This window comes from Dendrobates tinctorius, unplaced genomic scaffold (assembly GCF_039654945.1).
Source record: "Dendrobates tinctorius isolate UK_male_01 unplaced genomic scaffold, ASM3965494v1 ptg000082l, whole genome shotgun sequence".
Lineage (NCBI taxonomy): Eukaryota > Metazoa > Chordata > Amphibia > Anura > Dendrobatidae > Dendrobates > Dendrobates tinctorius.
In genome coordinates, this window is record NW_027361750.1 from 20,917,556 (window position 1) to 20,944,756 (window position 27,201).

Sequence of the window (27,201 nt, forward strand, 5' to 3'; positions counted from 1 at the left end):
CTGCGGAGAGTGACATGTCAAGCCTGGCATGACAAGGTGAGGACTTTTAAGCCTTGCAATGCTCCTGTGGAAAATTACATAAGCAAATTGTCTCTTCAGAGGACTGTGCCGCCTATTGGAAGTAGCAATCCTAAAACTCAATGTCGACCCTTTAACGAGCCTTGTCACATGACTTGTGGCAGGAGCTTTGTCATGTGGCAAGGCTCATTAAAGGGTTGACATTGACTTTTAGGATTGCTACTTCCAAAAGGTGGCACTAGAGTTCTAGTTTTCTCCCTCTATAAAGAGACGATTTACACAGTTCATTCTTTACATAGGCTGAGCGGCTTGTCCATACAAGCAAGGTACTGCAGCTGCCAATGATTCAGACAATTTGCATATTTAATTTCCCAGAGGAGCACTGCAAGGCTTAAAACTCTCCTCACCTTAAGCATGCCAGGCTTGACATGTCACTCTCCGCAAGGGGAAATGTTACCCTTTGGATCCCAAGAATGAACTAGACACACTGCATGCAGAATAGCCCAAGTCCTTCATTGTTATAAATCAGCCGGGTTCCCAGAGATTGGATCTCACAGATTAAATATTGAAGTCTCATCCTATTAGGGTGTGTGCACACATTGCGGCTTTTGCTGCGGTTCCGCAGCAGATTTGGCCCTGCAGATCCGCAGCAGTTTCCATGCGGTTTACATTACCATGTCAACCTATAGAAAACCAAAACCGCTGTGCACATGCTGCAGAAAATTCAGCGCAGATTTGCTGCGGTTTATTTTCCGCAGCAGGTCACTTCTTTTTTGCAGAACCGCTGCTGCAGTTTTCTTTCCGGGACACTCAGGGTGTGTGCACACGCTGCGGATTCTGCTGCGGTGCCGCAGCGGATTTGGCCACTGCGGGTCTGCAGCAGTTTTTACTGCGGTGTACAGTACAATTATTCCCTATGGGGATAAAAAACCGCAGTGCAGACGGTGCGGATTTTTCCGTGCGGTTTTGAAACCGCAGAAAGAATTGACATGTCAATGCTTTCTGCGGATTCCGCTGCGGTTTGCCATCTCCTCCATTGTGGAGATGAAAAACCGCAGGGCAAAACCGCAGAGCAATCCGCAGGTAAAACCGCAGGTCTTTTGACCTGCAGATATACCTGCAGATTATACAAATTCCGCGCGGCCAAATCCGCACCCCAATCCGCAGTGTGTGCACATACCCTCACACTCTCAAGAATCTGCATCAATTCCGCTGGACAAAGGATAGAAAACCGCAGGAAAACTGCATGCGTTTTACCCTGCGGTTTCTGCCAAGCGATACGGATTTTTATGCAGGAAAAAATCCGCAACGTGTGCACACACACACCCTTATAGTGTTACAAATGATAACCGTAGAATATTTTAAAACAGGGTTTTGTTTTAAGCAGCATAGTTTGTGATCAAATATATTACTATGTACTAAATGTACAATGGGGAATGCAATAATACAATGGTGAATATGCAAAAAGACACATGGACTTGTATTCAGTACTATCCCAGAAAAAACAAATGTAAAAATCAGACTGCACAATCGTGTCCATGCTAAACAACTTTAACATAAATCAGTGATTATCTAATTATCGTATTATCTATTTATTAAGTGCATCAAGTTCAGTTCTTTTTGACAGAACATATCAATAAAAAAATAAAATAAACATATAGTCTAATATATGAAAGAGTGCAAAGAAAGAGTCTGCATCTAAATTAACTTACGCAATGCTTTATTAAAAAAAAAAATGATAGCTTTATTCTTACTGGTTGCTACAAAGGTATATGCCTTGCTTTGGTTGTACATGTTTTTGTTTATGACAGGTGACAACCATAACAAGGAAAGTAGTCTTGAGCATATTTCATGAACGTATTTACAACGAGGTGTGTGCCTTTCATTGAAAGTACACATTATTTAAAGGGAAACTGTCAGCATCTGGTTGTTGTTATCTGAGAATGGTATGTAGGAGCTGAGACACACACACATGGACATACACACAGACACAAGCATACACACACAGATTCTTCCTCACCTTTCCTCTTGGCAGAACTCAAGTAGCTTTTTCTTGTTATAAGATGGCTTCACTGTACCTTTTTGTAGGTGTCTATATTAATACGTAGAAACACTAATTTAAGCAGCTAAGCCCAGCTAGACAGGACGGAAATCACTTTGTTGAATGAATAAAACGGTTGATTAAATATCATGGTTTTTAATCCTGCTTAAAAATGATCATTTTTGCCGGTTAATCACCCTGTGTAAACAGGATAAATGCATCTAGTAATGTGATATTCTAAGGGCACAGAACAAACGTACTAAAAAACTGTTCTGTGTGCATAGAACGTTCCTTGGAAGGTGTAAACTGGCCCGTAAACGACCGACAATTGGACTGTATATAGATAATCGGCGGTCATTTAACACTCATGGTCCGCGCATGTATATTGGCCCTAAGATGCTCTATGTGGACATCCAGCAGCTGTGATAAGAGTTAGCCTGATGAAGGTTTTCATAGCATGTACTGATAATGTGGTGAAATTGTGTAGTGACAAATTGGGAGTCCTTAATAAAATTTGCCAAAATGTAAAGTTGGACACATCTATACACTGTTCAGCAGTAAACATCAACAACCATTACTAATATTGTGTAAGCTCCCTTGTTGCCACCAAAACATATGTGAGCCGGTCAGATCTAGATCTTTTCACTCCTGAAAGTTGAGGCTTGAAGTCAATACCAAGTTTGGGGCATACTGTTGCCAGGAAGGCATGTACCTGATCTGTGACAAAGTCTAGATAGTTTGTAGATCATGTCAAAATAGTATCCAGATACAGGGGGTGAAATAAGTATTGAACGTCACCAATTTTCCAAGTAAATATATTTCTAAAGGTGCTATTGACATGAAATTCTCACCAGATGTTGGTAACAACACATCCAATACACACAGGCAAAGACATCAAACCATTAGCTGTCCATAAATTAAGGTACAGTTGTGGCCAAAAGTATTGACATTTCCACAACTGTATGTGTAAGAAGTGACACAGGGAAAAGGTATTGAACACTTACTGAAATGTATTTAAGACTTCTTACAAAAGCCTTTGTTGGTGATGACAGCTTCAAGATACCTCCTGTATGAAGAAACTGCATTGCTCAGGTGAGATTGTGGCCCATTTGTCCACACAAACACTTTTAAAATCTTGAATGTTCTGTGGGCTCTTTCTATGAACTCTGAGCTTTAGGTTCCTTCCATAAATGTTCTATTGGATTCAGCTCAGTTGATTGGCTGGGCCATTCTAGCAGCTTTATTTTTTTCTCTGAAACCAAGTGAGAGTTTCCTTGGCTGTTTGGGATCATTGTCTTTTTAAAATGTCCACCCCTGTTTCATCTTCATCAGCCTGGTAGATGGCAGCATATTTTTATCACGAATGTCTTGGTCCATTCATCTTTCTTTCAATTTTATTAAGTTTGCCAGTGTCGTGTGATGAAAAACAGCCCAACACCATGCTGTTCCCACCTCCAAACTTCATTGTTGGTTTTTTTTGGGGGGTGATATGCAGTGCCTTTTGGCCTCCAAACATGGTGTGCTTTATAGCCATCCAAAGAGTTCAATTTTGATCTCATCTGACCAGAAGTTATTCTCCCAGTACTTCACAGGCTTGTCTAAATGTTGCTGAGCAAACTTTAAAATGCTTGAACATGCCTTTTGTTCAGCAATTGAGTTTTGCATGATGAGCGTGCATACAGGCCATGGAGGTTGAGTGCATCACTTCCAGGTCTTTCTGTAGATCTCCACAAATGGTCCTTGGCTCTTGGACAACTCTACTGATAATTATTTTCACTCCTCTGTCTGAAATCTTGCGTTGGGCCCCTGGTCATGGTGGTTTATGGCAAAATTACGTTCTTTCCACTTTTGGATTATAGCCCCAGCAGTGCTCACTGGAGCCTTCAGTAATAATAATTTTATTTCTATAGCGCCAACATATTCCGTAGCACTTGACATTATAGAGGGGACTTCTACAGACAATAGACATTACAGCATAACAATAATCACATAGATCATAACAGATACCAAGAGGAATGAGGGCCCTGCTCGTAAGCTTACAATCTATAAGGAAAAAGGGGAGACACAAAAGGTGGATGGTAACAATTGTTTTTATTGTTTGGGCCATCTCTAGTGTAAGAATCAGATGTTCCCGTTGCTGCATGAACCAGTTAACAGTCTAAATATGTAACAGTAGAGACACAGAGGGCTATTAAATGCAAAAAGCAGGTGAGAACATGATGCAAGGAACCTGGATATGGTAAAAAAAATTTTGAAATGAACCACACAGTAATTTTTAGGTTAGTGCGTTGAGGCGATAGGCCAGTCTGAACAATTGCGTTTTTAAGGCATGCTTAAAAATGTGAGGATTGGGGCTTAATCGTATTAGCCTGGGTAGTGCATTCCAAAGAAACAGCGTGGCACGTGAAAAGTCTTGGAGACGGGAGTGGGAGGTTCTGATTAATGAGGATGTTAGCCTCAAGTAATTAGCAGAACGGAGGGCACAGGTAGGGTGATAGGCTGAGACTAGGGAGCTGTAGGGTGGTGCTGAGCCATGGAGTGCTTTGTGTGTGAGGGTAATAACTTTACACTGAATTCTGGAGTGGATGGATAGCCAGTGTAAGGACTGGCACAAGGTAGAGGCATCGGTATAGCGATTGGTGAGGAATATGATCCTGGCTGCAGCATTAAGGATGGATTGGAGAGGGGAGAGTGTTATGAATGAGTCACCGTAGGAGGCTAAAGCAGAAATACAAGCTAAGTCCAGAAAACCAGAGAAGTTGGCAACTATCAGATTGCAGACCCCTGAACCTATCAACACAACTAGCAGTAGCCGTGGGGGGTTCCTACGAAGCCCTAGACCCCTCGATCACAGCCGGAGAATTACATAGGCCTAAAGAAAGAAAGGGGAAATCTAAACTGCCCCAGAGCAGACCCCAAAGCAATAGGCAGCCCCCAACATATAATGACGGTGAAGCAAGATGAAAATACTAACACAGACAGAAATTTAGACTGAGCAAAGACGGGGCCCGCAACTATCTAGATAGGAAAGGACAGGAAGGCTGCTGTCTGCAATCTGCCAAAACCCTATCAAAGACATAAGCCAACAAGCTGATATGGAAAAGGCCCTGAAGCAGCTATGCTTCAAAAAACTAAATCAGCACTCAGGTATTTTCAGAAGACAGAGCTAAATGAATTCAGCACACTCCAGCAGGGAATGGCAGAAATCCAGAAAAACAAAGCAAAACAAAGTCAAAGCACAAAAGCAAAAGGCCGAGCAGCAAACTTAGCTTTAGAGGAGCAGGAATTCAGACTGGTCTCCAAGGATCCCACAGAGAAATCACCCGCAGGGCAGAAGGGCGTCGGCAGCCTTATATCCAGTCCGTAACTCCACTCAGCCAGTCATCATCATCAGCCTCAGGTGTTTGATAATCAGGCTCACTACCTTTCTTTACCAGAAGAGGGAGTTCCTCGGGCCTCAGTAATGAAGGGGAAAATGAACTCACAACAGGAGAGTTTGGTAAGAGGAAGGCCAATTAGTAGAGAGTTACAATAGTCCAGACGAGAATGAATAAGAGAAACAGTAAGAGCTTTTGCAGAGTCGAAAGTAAGAAAGGATCGAATTCTAGAAATGTTTTTGAGGTGCAGATAACAAGAGCGAGCCAGTAACCTGATGTGGGGGGTGAATGAAAGCTCACAATCAAGTATGACCCCAAGACAGCAGGCATGTTGCTGGGGAGTAATGGTGGAACCACACACGGAAATGGCAATGTCGGGCAAAAGTAGGTTAGTAGAGGGAGGAAACACGAGAAGTTGTTTTTGACAGGTTTAGTTTCAGATACAATGAGACAGCGGTAAGACAATCACTGGTGTTTTCCAAAAAGGCAGGCGTGATATCAAGAGAAGTCGTCTATAATTGAGTGTCATCAACATAGAGATGGTACTGGAACCCAAATCTACTGATTGCTTGACCAATAGGGGCAGTATACAAAGAGAAGAGGAGGGGGCCTAGGACTGATCCTTGAGGAACCTCAACAGAAAGGGGAAGATGAGAGGAGGAGGAGCCAGCAAAAGATACAGTAAAGGAGCGGTCAGAGAGATAGGAGGAGAACCAAGAGAGAATGGTGTCCATGAGGCCAATGGAATGGAGCATAGTGAGGAGGAGCTGATGATCCACATTGTCGAATGCTGCGGAGAGATCCAAGAGAATTAGCATGGAGTAGTGACCATTAGATTTAGCTGTTAGATCATTAGAGACTTTAGTGAGGGTAGTTTCAGTAGAGTGTAGAGAGCGGAAACCGGATTGTAGAGGGTCGAGGAGAGAGTTATCTGAGAGATAGCGGATAAGACGGGTGTGGACCAGGTGTTTAGAGATGAAGGGAAGATTAGAGACAGGTCTATAATTAGCGGCACAGTAGTTTGGATATTCTTCTGCAATCAATGCCATCAGCATGTTTCGCAACAATAAGGTTGCAATAGTCTTGATACAGCTCACTGGTTGTTTCTTCTGTGGCATCTTGATAATGAGGCACCTTTTTGTAGGCCATCAGTTGAAGCAGATTGTATTATTTTAACTAAGTTGCAGGATTGCTTTCTAATTATTGATAGATTTCAGCTGGTGTCATGACTTTCCATGACTTTTTGCACCTCATTTTTCAGTGTTCAATACTTTTTCCCAGTGTCATTTTTCATTATTAAACATAACTTAATTTTATGGACATCTATAGTGGTTTGCAAATGTATTCACCCCCACTGGCTTTTTACCTATTTTGTCACATTAAAATCGGGTGTTTAAATATTTTTGTAATCCGATTTTTGTTTGATGCATCAACACTATATAGTTTAAGTTGGTGAAGTGAACTGAGAAAAATATAGGCATAAATTAAATTTATGGGATCAAATACCTAAAAATAGGCATTTGCATATGTTTTCACCCTTTTCCTATGAAGCCTCTAAAAAATTCTGGTGCAAGCAATTAACTCCATAAGTCACATGCTTAGTGAAAGGAAGTCCACCTGTGTGCAATCTAAGTGTCACATGGTCTGTCAGTATATACACACCTTTTGTGAAAGGCCACAGACACTGTAACACCATTAAGAGGAAACACTAACCAAACAACACCATGAAGGCCAAGGAGATCTCCAATCAAGTTGGGGACAAAGTTGTTGAGAAGTACAAGTCAGGGCTGGGTTATAAAAATATCCCAATCTTTGTTGAATCCTGGGAGCACCATCAAATCCATTATCATCTAATGTAAAAAGCATGGTACCACAACAAACCTGCCAAAAGAGGGCCGCCCACCAAAACTCAGCCCAGGCAAGGAGGGCATTAATCAGAAAGGCAGCACAGAGACCAAAGGTAACCCTGAAGGAGCTGCAGAGTTCCCAAGTAGAGGCTGGAGTGTCTGTACATACGACCATAATAAGTCGTGCACTCCATACAGAAGGTCTTTATGGAAGAGTGGGCAGAAGAAAGCCTTTACTTACACACAAAAAATATTAAATTTCCCAGAGGAGCATTGCACGGCGAATAAGCCTCCTTACCTACTTTGACAAGCCCGAGCTGGCATGTCACTCTCCACAAGGAGAAACCTTACCCCTTAGACCCCAGTCCAGAGCCTCTCACCTAGCCAAATCAGTTCTCATACTTTGCACTGATGAAGGCCGATAGCCCGAAACACTGTGTCTGCAAATTGAGATTCTGATTTGGCTTTTATCCTAAGTCATATTGCAAGACTCGTTAAAGGGTTGATTGTGACTTGTAGGATCGCTACTACCAACAGGTGGCGCTATAGAGTTCATGTCCTCTTTCTCTCTGAAGAGGCAATTTGCACACAAAAATACTAAGGCTCATTTTAAGTTTTCCAAAAGACAAGTGGGAGACTCCTCAAATGTATGGAGGAAGGTGCTGTGGGCAGATGAGACCAAAATTTAACTGTTTGGCCACCAAGGTGAAAGCTATGTCTGGCGCCAAACCAACACAGCTCATCCCATCAAGAACACCATGCCAACAGAGTAACATGGTGGTGGTTGCATCATGCTGTGGGCTTTTTGGTAGCAGGGACAGGGAAAATGGTCCAAGTAGAGGGGAAGTTGGATGGTGCGAAATACAGGGAAATTCTTGAGCAAAACTTGTTTCAGTCTATCAGTGATTTGAGACTGGGATGGAGGTTCACCTTTCAACAAAACAAATGACCCAAAACATACTGCTAAAGCAACACACTAGTGGTTTAAAGGAAAACGTGTAAATGTTTTGGAGTGGTATAGTCAAACACCAGACCTTAATCCAATTGATAATCTGTGGTCAGACTTGACAATTGCTGTTCACCAGAGGAAACGCTGGAGACTTATCCAAAGCGACTTGCAGCTCTAACTGACGCATAAGGAGGCTCTACAAAGAACTAACTTTAGGGGGATGAGTAGTTACAACACTGAAGTTTTCAGTTATTTTGTCCTTTCTGTGGTTTGCTTCACAATAAAAAGAAAACCAAATGTTCACAGTATTAGGGGATGTTCTTTACATGAATTGATGCAAACCCTAAAAAAACAGTGAAATTCCAGGTTGTGAGGTAGCAAAAGACAAAAAATGACAAGGGGGGTAGAATACTTTCACAACCCACTGCATGGTTTTATTTGATGGGTTATCGACATCTGTTGATAATTTCATGTCAATAGCACCTTTACAAATATGTTTATTTAAAAAATTGTTGACGTGTTCAATACTTATTTCACCCACGGTAAATACCAGGATCCAAGGTTTCTCAACAGAACATTACATTACACTGCCTCTGTTGTTCTTTCCTTCACACACACACACACACACACACACGTGATGGGAAATAATGCAAGATCCAAACGAAAGAACCTACCCCTTCCATTGCTTCATGGTTCAATTCAGATGTGCAGAAACTTCACTGAAGGCACTTTCAGCACTTGACAGGGTTAGCATAGGCGCTTTCGCATCAGATTGTGTGTTCTGACAGCTTATAATCATAGCGAGAGTTACGTTTTCTAGTAGCTTGTGTTACAGTTATCTTGGGAACCACCCTTGACCCTATCACTTCTTTAACCCCCTGCCTGCGTAGGACATACATGTCCTATGAACGATGCAGGATCCTCAGCATGCTCCATACAGGGCAGGTGCCAACTGCATTGTACAGCCAGCACCTGCCTCTAATAGCATCTACCGATGCTATCTCCAATTGCTGTTGTTTAGCCATTTACATGCCGTTGTCAAATGTAGAGAGAGAGGAATTTAAATAGTTTAGATATGCGTGCGCACAATTGTGAGGAGCCATTAGGAGGCCATGGTAGCCGGCGCCTACTGAAGGCCCTGTTGCTGCCATGTCTGTAATCTCTTGAAACCTGCCTGGGGTTGGGCTTCATAGAAGATCGGCCCTTTAGCTATATACTGCAATTCTGAAGTATCAAACAATTGCAGGTGCAAGTCCCTTCATCATCTCACATGCTAAAAAAGTGGGCTAAAAACATTGAACAAACCCCAAAATGGTACCAATAAAAGCCAGAGCTCACAAAAAAAAATTATCCCTCTATTGAAAAAAAAATATTGTGTCAGAAAATAGGAATACAATCCTACATTTTTTACAAAGTTTTGACTAAAAGAAAAATATTACCGCCATAAGACTAAAACCCAAAAAAACCATTGGCGGTATTATATATATATTTTTTTTACCCATTTTCACCCCTCTTGCATATTGTGAAGACCCCTTATAAAATCTACTGCTTTGGAGATTCGGTGACCTGGTTGGCTACCTAATTTAGTCATTGGCCGAATTGCTCATATCCTCTATTTTTACTTAATATCTCTAACCTTTGACAGATGTTATTGTTACTAGTGGTATTGATAGAGCTGACTAATGTAAGTATAATACATACCGCAGATACGCATACACATATACATTGTATACCGGAAAACTCCACCGGATGGGAAAACAGTACAGGAACATGCCACCATTTTTCCAAGTGCAGTCTAGAGGAGGCAGGTGGAGAACTTAACATGAGGTCCACACATTTCGTATGTTCACTTGGATATTGTAATATCTTGGCTATTGTACTACTAAAGTTCTAATCTGTTGTATTACATCCCACTTTCATTGATTTGAGAACTTTTTCAAATGGAATGTAAATAAGGAATCTCCCATCGACATCCATGATCCGTATGATCAGCTCTATATTAAGAAAATAGATTATACTAAAATATATTAGGAAATCTCTGACATGATGCATCTGCATTATTGTATCTTCACACATTTCCTCTAACTTCACAGTTACCTTTTATCCATATACCATGCTTGGTAATATAAAATAGGACGGTCTGTGAAAACTATATAATTGGCTCCAGGAAAAAACATGCATAAAAAAAACCCTAATCATCAGCTTACACTGATGGATATATGATAAATGCATAATCACAATAATACTGTATAAAAGCCCTAATGGCTGGAGGCAGAAAATGGCACTTAAATATTTGTTCAGCCACAGAACGTGGGAGGGCAGAATTACTTCATTCTCTGAAGAATCACAGTGTTGAGTATATCGGCTTCTTCCAGTGTCTGGTCTTCGTCTGTAAGTTCTGTGTTTGGAAATGTGGTCACCAAAACAAAATCAGTCTGTGCAAAGTCTGAGCGAGACTGAATGATAAAGTGTCGTACATCCACAATTCTGAAAGAAAAGAAAAAGAGACTATATATACACAAGGAAAAGAGTTGTGTCCAAATATATACAGTGCTCAGCATAAATAAGTTCACCCCAACAGAGTTGTCAGAAAAACTTTGGTTTGCTTTCAGAATTAAGATTTTCTATGGTGTCCCATACTACAAAGTGCTTCCATAAATATGGGCCATTGATTTACAAACAAGATTTGCTATTTTGCACACCAGAAAAAGTAATTTTCCTAAAAAATTCATTCAAGACCATGTTGCAAAAATGAGTACACCGCAAAGAAAGTCTTAGGAGCAAAACTAAAGTTTAGACTACAACATTCAAATTATCAAGAATTGAACCACGGGTACGCCTAAGTAGGTGTTCAGCAGGTAGTTGAGTATAAATGGGAACTACCTAAGGAAAACCCCTTCCCATGTCAAGATGTCAGCAATGGCACCACATGGAAGAGAAATGTCACCTGAGAGAGAAAATAATTTCTTTACAGGAGAAAGGTTAAGGCAACAAGATGATCAACAAAGCTTTACTTATCAGTCAGAATAGTGTAACAAAAGCGATACAAAAAATTAACAAAGATGGAACTGATCAGCGGGATTCAACAAAATTGAAGTGCAAGTTCACTGCAGTTAGCTAAAGAGGTAGAAAGCCAAACCGGGGTGAGTGTTTACCGTGACACAATACACTTCAGAGGAATGGTATTTGTCCATGAAGTCTCTTACGGCCCATGCACAAAGAAACACACCTATAATTTGCAAGGGACCGTACTGAAAAATTTGAATACTACTAGGACTCTATACTCTAAAGTGGGGAGACCAAGATAAATATTTTTGGAACTGATGGCTTCAAAACTGTACGGCATGTATAACACCATATCTGAGCACGGTCGCTCATCACTAGTGCTGTTCTTAAAAATCATGAAGGTCATACAAAATAATGTGGGGTGTATTCATTTTTGCATCAATTAACTTGAGTGATTGAGCAATTTGAAGATTTTGTAATGAAAACTATGTTATTAACCTTACTTTCCTGCTATGCGTTCAAAAATGTTCTATGAAGCTCAGTCTCTGATATATATCCCTATAGTCAGTTGCTGTATTCAGCATAGAGAAGAACGAAGAGCCCTGGAAGCGATGACTTGGCCTCTGCAGAGACCTGATCTCAACATTGAGTCTGTCTACGATTACATGAAAAGGAAAAGATTTGCGCTACCCTCCATCCACAGAATATCCGTGCTTAGTTCTGAAAAATGTTTGGAACAGAATCCCTGTTGTATTCCTTTAACCCCCTCACACCAAGGCCATTTTCCGTTTTTTCCTCCCCCTTCTTTCAAGAGCCATAACTATTTATATTTCTGTCACTATGGGAGCTTGTTTTTTTGCAAGACGAGTAGTACTTTGGAATGGCACCATTGATTTTACCATATAGTGTACTGGAAAACGGGAAAAAAAAATAAAAATGCGGTGAAATTGCAAAAAAAAAGTGCAATTCCACAATTGCTTTATGGATTTTTTATTTACCGATTATAAATGGTAAAACTGACCTGGCAATATGATTCTCCAAGTCAGTTCGAGTAGGCAGAGACCAAACACAAACAGTTTACTTTTTATTTAAGTGATGAAAACAATTCCAAAATTTGTAAGAAAAAATGTTTTTTGCATTGATTGGTATTTTACGAGAAGAGTTTCCATTTTTCGGGATCTGGGACAGTGTGATGGCTTTTTTTCTCTCTGAGCTGCCATTTTTCTTGAGACCATTTTGGGGTAGATACAATGTTTTAATCATTTCTTTTAATCAACATTTTATTGCACTGTTGCGACGGCCAAAAGAAGTGATTATGGGGTTCCGATATTTTTCTTGTTGTGCTGTTTACCGATCTGATTAGCCTTTCTTTTTTATTTCTGAACACAGCGATACCAAATATGTGCATTTTTTTAATTGTTTTAATTTCAATGGGGCAAAAGGGGGTGATTTTAACCTCTGTGGGGATTTTTTACGTATAGCAGAAATCACAATCTCCTATGAATGCTGGCCAACGTTTAGTGTTCACAGCAGTATCATAATGACAGGCACGAGGGTCCTCTGCAGACACCCGGCTGTCATGACAACCTTATGGCACCTCACGAAGGCGTGACAGGTGTGCCGATGAGTGGCTGGAATGACGTGCCAAATCCCACTGTCAGACATTGACAGCGGGATTTAACTGGTTAACAGCCATGGCTGGATCTCCACCCATGGCTGTTGAAGGCACATGATGACTGATTAAATAAGACGTCATGTGCTGGGAAAGATGTGGACTCATAATTAGATCAAACCTCAAAGTCAGGGACACAACGTATGATGTAAATATATGTCGTTAAGGAGTCAAAAATGTGTGCAAGTGTACGTAGAAGAATTGATGCTATTTTGAAGGTAAAGGTTGGTCACACAAAATACTTAATTGATTTAGATTCCTCCATTGTTTATTCATTTTGCATTTCGCTTCATACAAAATAAGGATTTGTACTTCTATTTTTGAAATCATTCTTTCCACATCTGCCTAAATTTTTTGCAAAGTAAGTAACAAAGTATATATATATATATATATATATATATATATATATATATATATATATATATATATATATATATATATACACACATACATACACACACACACATACATACCGTATTTTGCAGATTATAGGATGCATGCCAAATTTTGGGGAGGGAAACAGGAAAAAAACTTTTCTATTAAAATGTTGGTGCGTCTTATAGTCTGCTTTTACTGCAGCTTACCGGGGGTGGTGGCTGCGGTGGAGCATGGTCCCAGGTAGCAGAGTTGCTGCTGCAGTAAGCTGGCGGCAGAGATGGGAATGGTGCGATGCAGAGGTCCCTAGGAAGGGATATTTGGAGGTTCGATGTTGCTGGTCCCAGGTTGGTAATGGGTTCAGCAGTGCGGGGGCTCCTCTGACATTTTGTAAAACCTGGATCCCCGCACTTTCCAAGGTTTTCAATTATGTGGATTTTGTGAAAATGACCACCAGAGGCGGTGCATGCGCAGATTCAGATCTCTGCACTGCCGTCAGCTTCCTGCAGCAGTGTCCCCTGGGACCCCCTTCACCGTAGCTGGTAAGCTACATTCAGATTATAAGGAGCACCCCCCTTTCACTCCCAAATTTTTTTGGGAAAAAGGTGCGTCTTACAAACTGAAAAATTTGCTATACACATTTCGTAACAATGAAATAACCATAATAAGAAGATAAAGTCAAGGTATTAGGTTATTAATGGTTGTCTTCAGGAATTTTCTGCCACACTAAATGCATTTCAACAAATCATCAAGATCCACTCCTGGCAGCTCCCTGTGCTATTGCCGATCAATGATGTCCCAGATGTACTCAATGGGAGACAAAGTCAGTCTAAGCAGGCCACTTAAAGTAGCACGAGCTACATGCGCTCATGTTGATAAAGTGTTAAAATGCTTTTAAAAATGCCTGGAAAAGCAGTTGGAAAAATGCTTAAAAGACTCCTATTAATTTTTAATTGAAAAATGAAATTGTTATTTCTTTTGAACATCTTCTTCAGGTTTTCACAACAAGGAGTTAAAAGAAGTAATTGGATCATTCTTCAGATGTTTTCTGCTGTGAAGCAACTCCATACTGTACAGTACAAGTTAATGGAAAGGCTAAAAATTCCTTGAAGACACCTTGGCGTCTTTTTGAGAGCTTTGTATCCTTTTTCTCCTGAAAAAAGCCAACATTTTCTTGATTCCTGAAAAATGCTGAAGAAAGGCTAACAGAAGACTAGAAAAGAAAAGCATTAACAAAACGTTAACAAAAATGCAGGTCTATCCTGAAGCCTAAAAAAACTTGATGTTTTTGCCCATCTGAAAAAAAAGCTGTGTGAACATACCCTTACACAGATCCACTGAATAGGAAATGCGGGGGTCCATAGCCTCCTCTATAGTACAGATCTATGTCCTAAAATGCATAAGTAAAGTTGTAAAGTCATTACCTATGACTGAGGTTGAATCTCTGGATGAGGCGACTTCCATCAGCTAGTCTAATCTGAATTTTCGTTGTTGGGACATGCTCATCAAGTTCTACCTCAGCATTTACAAATGGTTTGTGTTCCTCTTCAGGGGAGGATGGTGTACTGATTATTTCGGGAGTCAAGCTGTATGACAGAAGCAAAAAAACAAGGATGCATATATCAATAAATTAACATGGTCAATCAGCATTGGTGAATGGATGCAATTACTTGAGTAGAAGGCCCCAGAAAAGTGAGACCAGGCAAATAAGCACCGGAAGCGTTAACGTGCTGCAGATCCTCCTTGTATCACCACGTGGCGCCTATGTCTGACAATATATTCTCCCTTAGAAGTCATAGATTTTAACAAACCTCAGGTTCAGGTTGAAAAAAAAAACTATTTAGCATAAAGGTCTTAAGATGGTATCAAACCTACTGATCACTGACTGTCCTCTCCTCTCACTGCAGCCTCCATACAACTGTAATTCTATCTTTTTCTTCTTTTCCTTCCAGGGAGGTAATAGATGAAAGGAGACTGTAGAAAACATTGCATCCTGGAGCAGCAATGACCAGTAAACTAGCTGAAATGAAGAATGAAATATGAATAATATTGAAGAATAAAATATGAACAGAATATCGGATTGCCCTCGGACCAATTTTATTTTATGGGGCCATGCACATGCCCGATTTTCTCAATGGACAGAGCCAGTCCAAGGAAAAAAATTGCAGCATATCCGAATAGGACACGATATCCAGCTCGGATAACCACGCAAGTCAATGAGTCTGAGAAACCATCGGACTGCACATGGATGACATCTGGGTGCAGTCCGTTTTTCAAGGACTGACAGAATGGAGAAGATGGAGATTTGGAACACAATCTGATCAGATTGTGATTTGCATAAATGACCAGATCCTCTAAGATGAGAGAATATACGCTTGTGTGACCCTAGCCTTAGATTGAACTATCTAGGAAAGCTGGCAAGCAAATCTGCTTCGGATTCTCAGAAAAATGTACTTCCAAATAATGGGCAGCCACAAAGATAGCAGAATAGGCTTCGCTAAGTGATGACCAGGGCTCCAAAATCATACACATAGGACAATCAAAGTGCAACCATGGAAAAAGATTCAGATGATGTGTGAAAAAATGTTCTAGGCACACGGTATAATACACAATCCCAATGGACTGACTACCACTAGCTACGAGGCAAGTGGAAGACCCCACGAGTTACTTCTGAGTTTCTTTTTCTTCTATCCTGTCCTCCCTAAATTCCTAGTATTTTAAGTTCTTTAATTGTATTACTGACTGTATCTAAAGCCTCCTTCACACGTCCATTTTTTGCGTCCGTATGTGGGCTTTATTTTAAGGACTGAAAATACGGACACACACCCATTGTATTCCATAGTGGTGCACACGTTAGGTTTTTCACACGGACCCGCGTGTCCAGGCGACAATGATGGGAGTTGTATTCAGCACCCGCTGTGTACATCCTGTGTGTAAAATTAGGAATTAAATTTTTTAAAAAAGTCGTGGTCTCCCACGTAATTTTTATAGCCAGCAGAGGGGAAGCCCAATAGTGTTGTCTGTGCCTATTTGGCCTTGTACAATAAAGGACTTTTTTATACTATACAATGTGCCATATTACATTTCCCCACCCACAGAGAGGGACATTTATCATTGTAATTACGTCTAAATTTTTACAAATATTGTTGACATTGTTGGATATGTTAAAACCAAAATTTATCAATGTTTTACTCCATTTATTACAATTGTTTTAATACCTTTACCAAAACTTAAAGATGATGAGAAAGGTGTGGTTAACCTTCCAGAATAAAGTACAACACACTTACGATTAGACTTCTATAGAAAAAACTGCCAAAAAGTCACATATTGTAGTGGGAAATAAATACATTTGTCTTGCATTTTTAAAAGGGGAATCTGTCAGTAGGATCAGCACTTCTAATCCGTTTATAAGGAGACACAAGTTCTAAAAAGTTGAATAAAATGACGCCTTTATATCTGTGAGCTGATATTTTATTCCAGAGAAATCCACATTTTTCTTATATGTAAATGAACTGCTTAGCTCCATGGGCCGGATATTGATATTCCTGAGAATCTGCCCCCAGAGCTAATTTTCATTAAAGGGGGCATTACTAATGTGAGACACTACATCAGTTGAACAGTCTATCAGTCATTACATGTCTCACACTGGTAACTCCCTCTTTCATTTAAAACAAGCTCTGGGGCAGATTCTCAGGGAGATCTATGTTCGGCCCATAGTTCTTAGTAGCTCACTTACATATAAGATAAATGTGGATTTCTCTGGAATAAGACATTGGATTGCAGATATCAAGATATCACTCACTTTATTCAGCTTCCTAGGACCTACATGACCATATAAACGGCTTAGAGAGTTGATCCTACCGACAGATACCTTTTACCATGCAAGTCACATTTTTTGCAACATGCTATATTAACAAGCAGCATTTCACATATTTATCTACTGTTCTTATGTACAATCATGAAGTATACCAAATAACAAGCATAAAAAGTTGCAGTTTGTACAATATTTTGAATTGACTTGCAACATTTGGCACATTGGTTTCAGACCCTTATCTAAAATTGGGATGTATATTACAGTGCTTAAAGGGGTGTCCTGTACTTTTTTTTTTATTGAGGACCTAGCCTTAGAATAGGTCATCAACAGCAGATCAATGATGGTGTGACGCCCAGCACCCTCGCCGATCAGCTATTTCTGGTGTACTATACAGTACACAGCTCTGTCAAAATGCATAGTGGCTGTGGCCATGTAGTACGTTGAATGAATATGGGTGGATGTGTAGCTCCAAACTGCAGCCATTATACAGTTGATGGAGATGTCCTGTTATGCTCCAAAAGTGATCACAGCCGGCTTCCATCAGCATCAGGAACAGCTGATCAGTGGGGGTGCCGGGTGTCTCACCTACACCAACCTATTGATGACCTATCATAAGGCTAGGCCCTCAAAAGAAAAGTACTGGACAAACCCTTTAAAAAGTAGTACTTATATAATTAATATTACATTTATTATAATGTGCAAAACTTGATAAATATTGAGGGGCGAAGTTAAAATCTGTGCAAATAAGATTGATAAATGTGGGCCAGCGTGTTTCCCTGCAAATAATGCCTAAATACAGTTTTGTCATGCCTCATAACTAATATATTCATTAACTCAAGTGAACTGAAGCAATGGAAAAAAACATCTGAAATTAAATAAATTACACTTATACCTTCCAAGTTTTTTGCCCTCACCACTAAAGGCCTTGAATTTTAGCCTTGGTTTAACATATTCTTGGTCTTGATGGTCTTCCATATCTAAGCGGACTTGACCGCCATGTACCATTCGCTGCAGCTCTAAAGGAATTTCCCTAAAATATAATGGATAGATAATACATAGGAACAGGTGAAGAAACTTTTTTTGCTTCATAGCAGGTACAATATTTTCTACCTATGATACAGTATGTCACATCTAATGTAATAATGCATTGCCTTTGGTGATAGTCAGGAGCTGATTAAGGGTTTGAGTGCTCCTATGTATCTACCCTCTATACCCATTACCCCCCAGTACCTATGCTAAGGGAATATTACATTTTATTTAACTGGTGAATAAAAAATACACTTACAGTATTTATCGTATTATAAGATGCACTCTTTTTCCCCAAAATTTGGGGTGAAAATGGAGGTGCATTTTATAATGCGGATATACCTTATCGGCGCGCCGCTGCGGCGCTGTGTCCCCGGTGGCGGTGCCACATCGGGAGATGAGATCTCAGCGCTGAAATCTCATCTCCCGAGATCTTGGTGCCGAGGTCTCCGTCTGCGCATGCGCCGCCCCCGGCAGTCATTTTCCCGGAGTCCACCGCACAGGAAACCTTGGAAGAACTGCCGGGGCCTCTGGCCTTTCACAAAATGTCAGCCAAGCCCCCCGCAGCACCGGGGAAACAGCGCGGCACCGCCACCAGATACCCGCAGCAGCATGCCGCACATCGGAACACCCCATCATCCCAGCCTTCGGCCTGCAGCAATGCTCCACTCTTGCCTCCTCCTGCAGCGACTCTGGGACCCCGCTTCACCGAAGCCACCAACCCTGGTAAGCAATAAGACGCATGGATTATAAGAAGCACCACCATTTTATTTAAAAAGTTTTCTTTCCTATTTTTCTCCTCAAAATTTGGTGTGCGTCTTATAATCCAAAGCGTCTTATAATCCGAAAAATAAGGTAAATTTAACAAAACAAATGATGCAGAACATCCATTATAAATCGCTCTTGTATCTCTGAGTGTTGCTGAAACGTCACTATTGAAAGTCCATTTACCTATTCCTGCAGCTGGAATATACTGGACCCTTTGACTAATAGGACCAATTAGAAGTTCACACACATGGTTGAGTCCAGTGCATTAATGAGGAGAGCGCTCCGCACAACATATTTTTATTTGCCGTTGTCACTAGTTTACCGCGACAGAGAGGAGCCAGAACACCGCAGCGTCTGATTTCTCCTACTCCTGAACTGTTTAGAAGCACTTCACCTTCATATTAAACGGTGCAGGTTTCTTTTAGCAGTGCATGGGTTATTCTGCTCAGTTGAGAGCTCTTGGAAGCTTTCCTGCATAAAGGCTCTCAGCTGTTCACTGTAAGCCACTCCCCTGTCCTATATAATCTGGGCCCTGGCTAGCTTTCAATGCCAGGGCTAGCTTTCAATGCCAGAGCTAGCTTTATGATGCATGGTTAGGAGATGGTGGTTTGTTGTTATTGTTTGAGAAGACGTTTTGTGGATTTATCTGAGACTGTTGTTAGGTTTTGGTTGTGTGCTAGTTCCCTTTCATCTCATACTTTGGTTTTACCCCATCCTCCACTCCCCGGTGTTTACCTATGCTGTTTATGTGAGTTTATTTGTATATGTATTTTCCTTTATCCCTGTTTGTTTTACCTTGTTAGTCTGGTTGGTGTATTATGGTACACTACTACTTTCCTCTTCCCTGAGTGGGGGTAATGAGCAGACTGAGAGCAGATTCAGGAGATAAGTCAAGGTAGCCTTGGCGTCTTCACAACCAGAAGTAATCCGGGGAACAGGGCAAGCTAGGGCACAACTAGTGTTAGGGACAGGGAAGGAGCCACTGGTTGAGACATCCGACAACGGAATCGTGATAAGATGTTTTGGCTACATTGGTCCTGCCTGAATATTACACTGTCTGATAGTTTGATGACCGATCTGCTTTGACTTTTATACATGGTGAAACACTGTAATCCACTTTGTCCATTATAGCCACATCCATGGCAAAAAATGAAGCATCCATCCACATCTAAGATGGGTAAACTCATACTATTTGTAAAGCTTCTTTCACCAGCATGATTTTCTTAGGGTGAATGTTAAAATAATTGGCAATGGAAGTGACCAAATGGATGTGTTCTGTGTAGTAGCCAAGTATTTTTTAATTTTCAAAAACTTTACTAGGATCCTCCATACTGGAGATTTCCTTCTGTATTGTTCATACAGACATTACAGCAGGCATGGTGTTTGGACTGTATGGCAGCAGATATGAATGGGAATGAGTTGACAGAAATATCTCAAAGATTATTATGATTTTTCCTAGAAGTAATGCACCTTCTGGGGTCCAGCAAGTAACTGGGGTAATCCAAACATAATATTATGTGTATGCATTGTTTAGCAATCCCCCCTTATTGAGGCCTCTAGCAATATCAAGCCTCAAAAAAAATGCGGGAAAACTGTCATGCACTTATGAATTATTATAGCAGTAGTAATTATAGTAGCAAAATAAATTATGAATAAATCTCTCTCTATATATTATATATATATAAATGGTCTCAATAGTGAGATTGAATTGTTCGCTTTCAATTTGTGATGATATGTCTCTGTTGGCTATATAAGGGGTTACTTTCACTCTCTGTAGCCATCCCTGAAGAAGGAATCCGAGAATTCCGTAATGCGTAGGATTTGCACCTGTTTCTGGCTCTCACAGCGCTCCTTAGCTATTTTCTGCCTGTCACATGATACATCACGTGACTGTGACGTCACGCAAGGTCCTGTAGCGTTTTTGGACCTTGCAGGCTTGCCCCTTATGCGGCGCCTGTAAGCTGCACAGGTTGGCGCTTCATATCTCCAGCTGCACGCTAGTCTCGTGCAGGGAGATTGGACCCTTTTTGCATCAGAGACAACCGTTATCTCAGAGAGATTGATTACCAGTGGAAAGGACCTTTTCCTTGAATTTACTCCTGAAGATTTTCCTCCTCGGTATGTTTCCTCCCTTGCCAACCAAGGTTTATTCAAGGTAATTCGCCCTGTCATTTGGTTATTGGACTTGTTTTAGCTGTATGTTTTGCATATAACCTGTGTACATTTTAGCGCAAGTTAACCTTATATATTTTTATCCTTATAAAGCTCTTTGGTCTTGTCCATGTTGGAGAGGTTGGAGTCTGACTGATTAATTGAGTCAGAGGACAAGAGTTATTTATAAAGGTGACTATGTAAGACAGCTGTCTCTAAGGCTGTGTGCCCACGTAGCGATTTTTAAGCGTTTTTGCCGCGATTTTCGGCGCGAAAACGTTTAAAAATCGTGCACAAAACGCCCCCATGCATTCCTATGGCATTCCGCACATGCTGTGCTAATGCTGCGCTTTTTTCCGCGGCGGAATCGCATCGTGGAAAAAATCGCAGCATGCTCATTCTTTTGTGCGGAATCGCAAAGAATTGCCGCGATTCCGCACCCATAGGAATGCATGAGAATCGATTACTTCCCGCATGTGGCTATGCCCACCATGCGGGAAGGTAAGCGTCTCATGTGCGGTTGGTACCCACGGTGTGGAGGAGAGGAGACTGTCCTCCAGGCCCTGGGTACCATACCACTGTAAAAAAAAGAATAAAAAATAAAAAATCGGTGTATATTTACCTTCCGGCGTCCGGCGCTGCATTCCCGGCCTAAGCGTTCCCAGTAATGCCTTGCGGCACGGTCCAGTGATGACGTGGTCTCGCGAGATCGCTAAAACAACGCGAGACTACGTCATCACAGGTCTCGCAAGGCATTACTGGGAACGCTGTGGCCCGGGAATGCAGCGCGGGACGCCGGAAGGTAAATATACACCGATTTTTTTATTTTTTTTAGCATTTTAACATTCTATCTTTTACTATTGATGCTGCATAGGCGGCCTCAATAGTAAAAAGCTGCTCACTCTTGTCAAACACTATGTTTGACGAGTGTGACCAACCTGTCAATCACTTTCCAAGCGATGCTTCAAATCACTTGGAAAGTGCTTGAATATCGCATGCGAAAATCGCGGCAAAATCGCGATCATAATCGCGGTAAAATCGCGGTGAAATCGCGGTGAAATCGCACGGAAAAAGCCACGCGATTTCTGGGAAGGAGTCCGGTTTTTAGTGAGCGTTTTAAAACGCTACGTGGGCACATAGCCTAAGGCAGGTAATGAGTTGGTTAGGAGCCTCTAACTGGTCTGTAGGAGCCAGAACTCTGAATGATTGGTAGGGGATAAAATACTTATTTCTCACTGCAAAATACAAATAAATTTATATAATTTATACAATGTGATTTTCTGGACTTTATTTTTGTTATTCTATCTCTCAGTGTTAAAATTAACCTACCCTTAAAGTTAGAGTGTTCAGGTCTTTGTCAGTGGGCAAACTTACAAAATCAGCAAGGGATCATATCATATACTTATTTCCCCCACTGTATATATACACACATATAAACAGTATATATATAAATATATATTTATTTATAAGTAGTATAATTATGTAGTCATTATTTTTACTACAAGAGGAAAGCTTATTGTTATTTAAAAGTCTGCAAATTACTTTTTGCTCAAATATTCAAGAATGATGACAGCCCCAACAGAAGGAAGGAAGGAGGTCCTCACTGGAGTGCAACAGTCCCCACAAAGCAATACACCTGGCTATGCGGTGGAGCCTGGCACTGCAGCTCAATCCCATTTACATGGATGGGCATCTGGGATGTAGTAGCAGCATAGGCACACACACAGAGGGACCTGGAGGTATTCTGCTAATTGTGCATGTCTGGATCCCTTGTCCCAGAGTTCCCACATGGAGCTGGATCAATTCCATAAATGCATGTGCCACAAATAAAGCATTTCATTTATTTCCGGAGTCTCAAAAGAATAGGATCAGTACTTAAAAAGAAAGTTACCCTCTTTTAACGGATTCCAGAAACTGAGCATTGACTGGATCTGTGTAAGAACGAAGCTCTCCATCGTCTAAACTAAAGCCATTGCTCCATAGTTTGAGCAATATTTGTACCTGTCAAAAAACGATAATGAACAGTCAGGTTGATGTAAAAAATGATAAAACACGTTATAATGGAATTCAGAAACACTAGTCCAGTTATTACTTGTACGTGGAAACGCCACAATGTAACAAAGAAAACTACTGTACAATAACTACAGACGCGGCCGTCTTATTTGCTTTAGTAGATTTGTGGACTTTCACTGTTAGTTTCTCTAGCTCCAAGTCAAAGTTCATGGACAATTAGGATCACAGGCATGAGAGCAGAGAGGATTACCAACGTGTTGGCACAGAGACAGGCTAATGCCCTTGAAATGGTCAATCAGCCTTGACATGACAATCAGTGACGCACCGGAACGATAAGAGCAGCAAATAACAACACGCACAGCTAGGCAGTAATAAAACTGATACTACATGCCTATAGTTACAAGTAGCACATCAAAATATATTCTTTGTGTCATCCATTATAAAAAGAAGCCTAGCTAAACAGCAAGTTACGTAATTACATTTTCATTGTTGCCGGATGTGCTCTTATTCTTCCAGTCTTATACTATTTGGCAATGTTGGATGCCCTGTTGGATGAGGTCTGGCTCTACAACAGCATGTTGACATGTCTTGTCGACAGCACACGAGCTAAGGTCTGGGGCACTCTCATAGCACGGCTCCTCTTCGCACAGAGCTGGCATAAAGCTATACTTGGGTATACAAAAGAATTAGGGCTGATTTTATTAGGTCAGCATACTTTAAAATAGCTTACTGCTATATGTGCATACTAGGAATATTGATCTCCATTGTGTCACAGAGACTGATGTGCGTGGATTCATTCTGGAAGGGGGCTACAAATGCGTTTGGGGTTATGCGGACAGAAAATATTTCTTTTCACTTATTTTATTTTCTCAAAGTTTAGAAATAAAAATGTGATACATTTAATAAAAGAGATATAAGAAACAATATTACAATAAAAGAAAGGAAGAATCAAAACAACATATATGTATACACATAATATCGCATGGTGGGAGGTAGAAGTCCATGCTACAATGATTTTTTGACCACAATAGTAACATGTTCTTTAGATATTACAAATGGAATTAAATCAAGAATGTTGAATTCTGAGGCTGGTACAAGATTACCCTCTTGGTGACATTACCTAGTGTGATTTCCGCCTCTTCTTCTATTATTCTTAGAGTAAAGTAGAACCAAATGAAGGTGAGAAAAAATAAGGAAGAAGAGAGAAAGAAGGGGAGAAAACGAAAAAACAGGAAGAGACAACAGAGAAAGTACAGGGTATGCACAGTGGAATCTGCGGGTGACTATCCCCTCGCTCAGAAAGTAAAGGGGCATTTACACTGCAAGATAGTCATGACCGAGTGTTGTTAAAAACACTAGTTTCAGATTTATCTTGCCGTGTAAACAGGTTGCCTTTTGTTCGCTCATCAGGTGAAATTATCTTTTGCACAGCTTAAAACATCAACTTTATTGGCAATGTAACGTCCTGTGTAAACAGGACTCACACCGCTGCAAACTATGGCTGCCTATACATAGAGTGATGTAATATAGATTGCTCAGTGCACATGGTTTACTTTGGTCTGTCATTGTAAACAGGCAGCCAAACAACCGCTGATCTATAAAAATGTATTGACCGGCGATAGTATCACGCTGCTGGTCCGTGTATGTAAAAGGACCTTAAGAGAGATAAGAGGCAGTCAAATAATGCTTTGGCCGATCGTGCAGCCGACAGCCAGATCAGGAGGACTCATTCGACAAAGAACTCCTGTGTTCTCTATCTGAAAGAAAACAATGCGATTGACAGTCCAACATCATACATCTATCAACCATCAGTCACGTCATCGCCATAGCTGTCAATATTGGCCGACATTTGTCTAATGTCTATGGGGTTCTTAAAAGAACTAGAAGAAAAGGTAGAAAGGGTGCTGCACTGGTCATCAATCACTCAAAGAGAGAAAAAATATTAGTCTGCCACAGTCAGCTTGATGTGGAAAACTCTCTCTCTCTTAATCCAAGGTAACCAGGTTTTTTTTTTTTAAAATAAAGTAAAATTGTCCTGAAAGATACTGAATAGTTCCTTATTGACCATTATATAGGAGAGTTTTAGTTTTATTTTGCCAAAGTTAAGCCGCTTTCCAAGCTCCTGAGACTGTGATTCTGGCAGCCAGAAACATGAAGGAGTTTAGTTTTTTAGTGTCTTTGGGACTGTTCAATAATGCCATTTAAGGGGTACCATATAGGGGAGATATCAGTGATAGACTGTAAAAGATATTAAAAGCGCACCTAAAAGTGGCACATCTGTGACAGGACCACTATATACAGTGGGGAAAAAAAGTATTTAGTCAGCCACCAATTGTGCAAGTTCTCCCACTTAAAAAGATAAGAGAGGCCTGTAATTGACATCATAGGTAGACCACAACTATGAGAGTCAAAATGAAAAAACAAATCCAGGATTTGGTCATTAAGAAAAGTTCATCTCAATATTTTGTTATATATCCTTTGCCGTCAATGACAGAGGTCAAACGTTTTCTGTAATTCTTCATTCACAAGGTTGGCACACACTCTTGGTGGTATATTGGCCCATTCCTCCATGCAGATCTCCTCTAGAGCAGTGATTATTTGGGCCTGTCGCTGGGCAACACAGATTTTCAAATCCCTCCAAAGGTTTTCTATGGGGTTGAGATCTGGAGACTGGCTAGACCACCCCAGGACCTTCATATGCTTCTTACGAAGCCACTCCTTCACTGCCATGGCGCTGTGCTTGAAAAAGCGAAAAATCACTTGTACAATGTAGATACATTTCATAATCCTCCAGTATATTCGGTAGAGATGGACGAAACCAAAGAGTAATGTTTGTCGTCCGTTCCGAACACCTACTGTTTGGGTATGGACATCGAACACAGACTTCACGAGGAAGTCCGTGTTACTGTTCGGGTTCGGCCCCCCGAACACCGGGTGTTTGTCGCGCTGTCATGTGCATAACAGCGTGGCAAACACTGCTTCTGATTGGACATAAAATCATTGCCGTCGGTCAGACAGCCGCAGTTCCCATCAGCCTACACTCAGTGCCACTAATAACAGCGAGAATAGAAGCAGTTGATGGGAGTACTGGATGTTCGGGCCCGGTCTGAGTCCAGGTACTGCTCTGGTACCCGAACCTTTTTTAACTGTTAGGCAGAACCCGAACATTTAGGGGTTCAACGATCTCTAATCTTTGGATCTTATTCTTGTCCCATCTACAAACACAACAATATGTAGAAGACATTTTTTGCCTAGCACAGTAACTCCCCCACACTTTGACCAGAAGGTAAATTTGTATTCTTAACTAGTGTGGAAGGAGGAGTATGAGGAAAGTGAAGAGTGTACAATTTTGATAGGCAATTCAAAAGGGCCAGGAAATGGGACAGCGAAGGAGATAATATAGCAGGTTGGGAGGAATGAATAGAGAACAAGAGCATTTTAATACTGAAGTCAAGTACTGCTCTTCTCTCCACTGAAACCCAACATGGGAGTGAGAATACAGCTCAATTTGAACTCGGTTGGGCTAGCACGGCTGCATTATAGTATTTTTCGAGATGCAGTACTCTTAATCCACCCAAGGATTTGTAGGAAAACAAGGTAAAAGGGGAATCGTCTTCATTTTACCCTGACAAATAAATGTAAGAATTTTGGACTTCAGTGCAGATAAGTCTCAATTAGTCATCAAAAAAATCTAACCTTTTCCAGCTGCAAAGTGTTTCTAAGTTTTCTGTAAAACACAGAGATGTGGAAAGCAGATACAAATCTTTAAAAGCTTTTCTCAATTCTGATTTAAATCATTGCTCTTCCCCTCCCTTCTGTTAATGTTAGAACTGGCTGCTGTGAATGTTGTACACAGATCTCCATATCTAGAGAAAAGGAAAAGCATTTAGAGTCTCAGGGAGAGCAGACAAAACAGGTTATATAAAAAAGGAAATAAGTACAGAATAGAAGCTTTGCAAATATTGGAGGCTGAGCTAATTAACACACAAAATGCAGGCTGCAATATGGGGAAGGACACTGCCATAAGAGAAAAATGAAATTCTGTGACACAGTTGAAAGATACCACACATTTTAAGATTAAGTGGCATATAATAACATATGTCCTGAATAGGTACAAGGGAGACATTAGATGAAATCTTTAGAA

General features: G+C 40.8%; 1 protein-coding gene across 1 annotated transcript in view; it reads right to left on the reverse strand.

Moving 5' to 3' along the window:
* Nucleotides 1–1,594: 1,594 nt before the first annotated feature.
* UBXN2B (UBX domain protein 2B) overlaps nucleotides 1,595–27,201 on the reverse strand; it is a 69,406-nt gene continuing 43,799 nt past the window's right edge. Inside the window, exons 5-8 of the mRNA XM_073583959.1 lie at nucleotides 22,936–23,045; nucleotides 17,992–18,129; nucleotides 14,710–14,871; nucleotides 1,595–10,719 (exon numbers count right to left, since the gene is read on the reverse strand). Coding sequence (XP_073440060.1) covers nucleotides 10,557–10,719; nucleotides 14,710–14,871; nucleotides 17,992–18,129; nucleotides 22,936–23,045 — 573 coding nt within the window. The 3' untranslated portion in view covers nucleotides 1,595–10,556. The remainder of the gene's footprint in view (nucleotides 10,720–14,709; nucleotides 14,872–17,991; nucleotides 18,130–22,935; nucleotides 23,046–27,201) is intronic.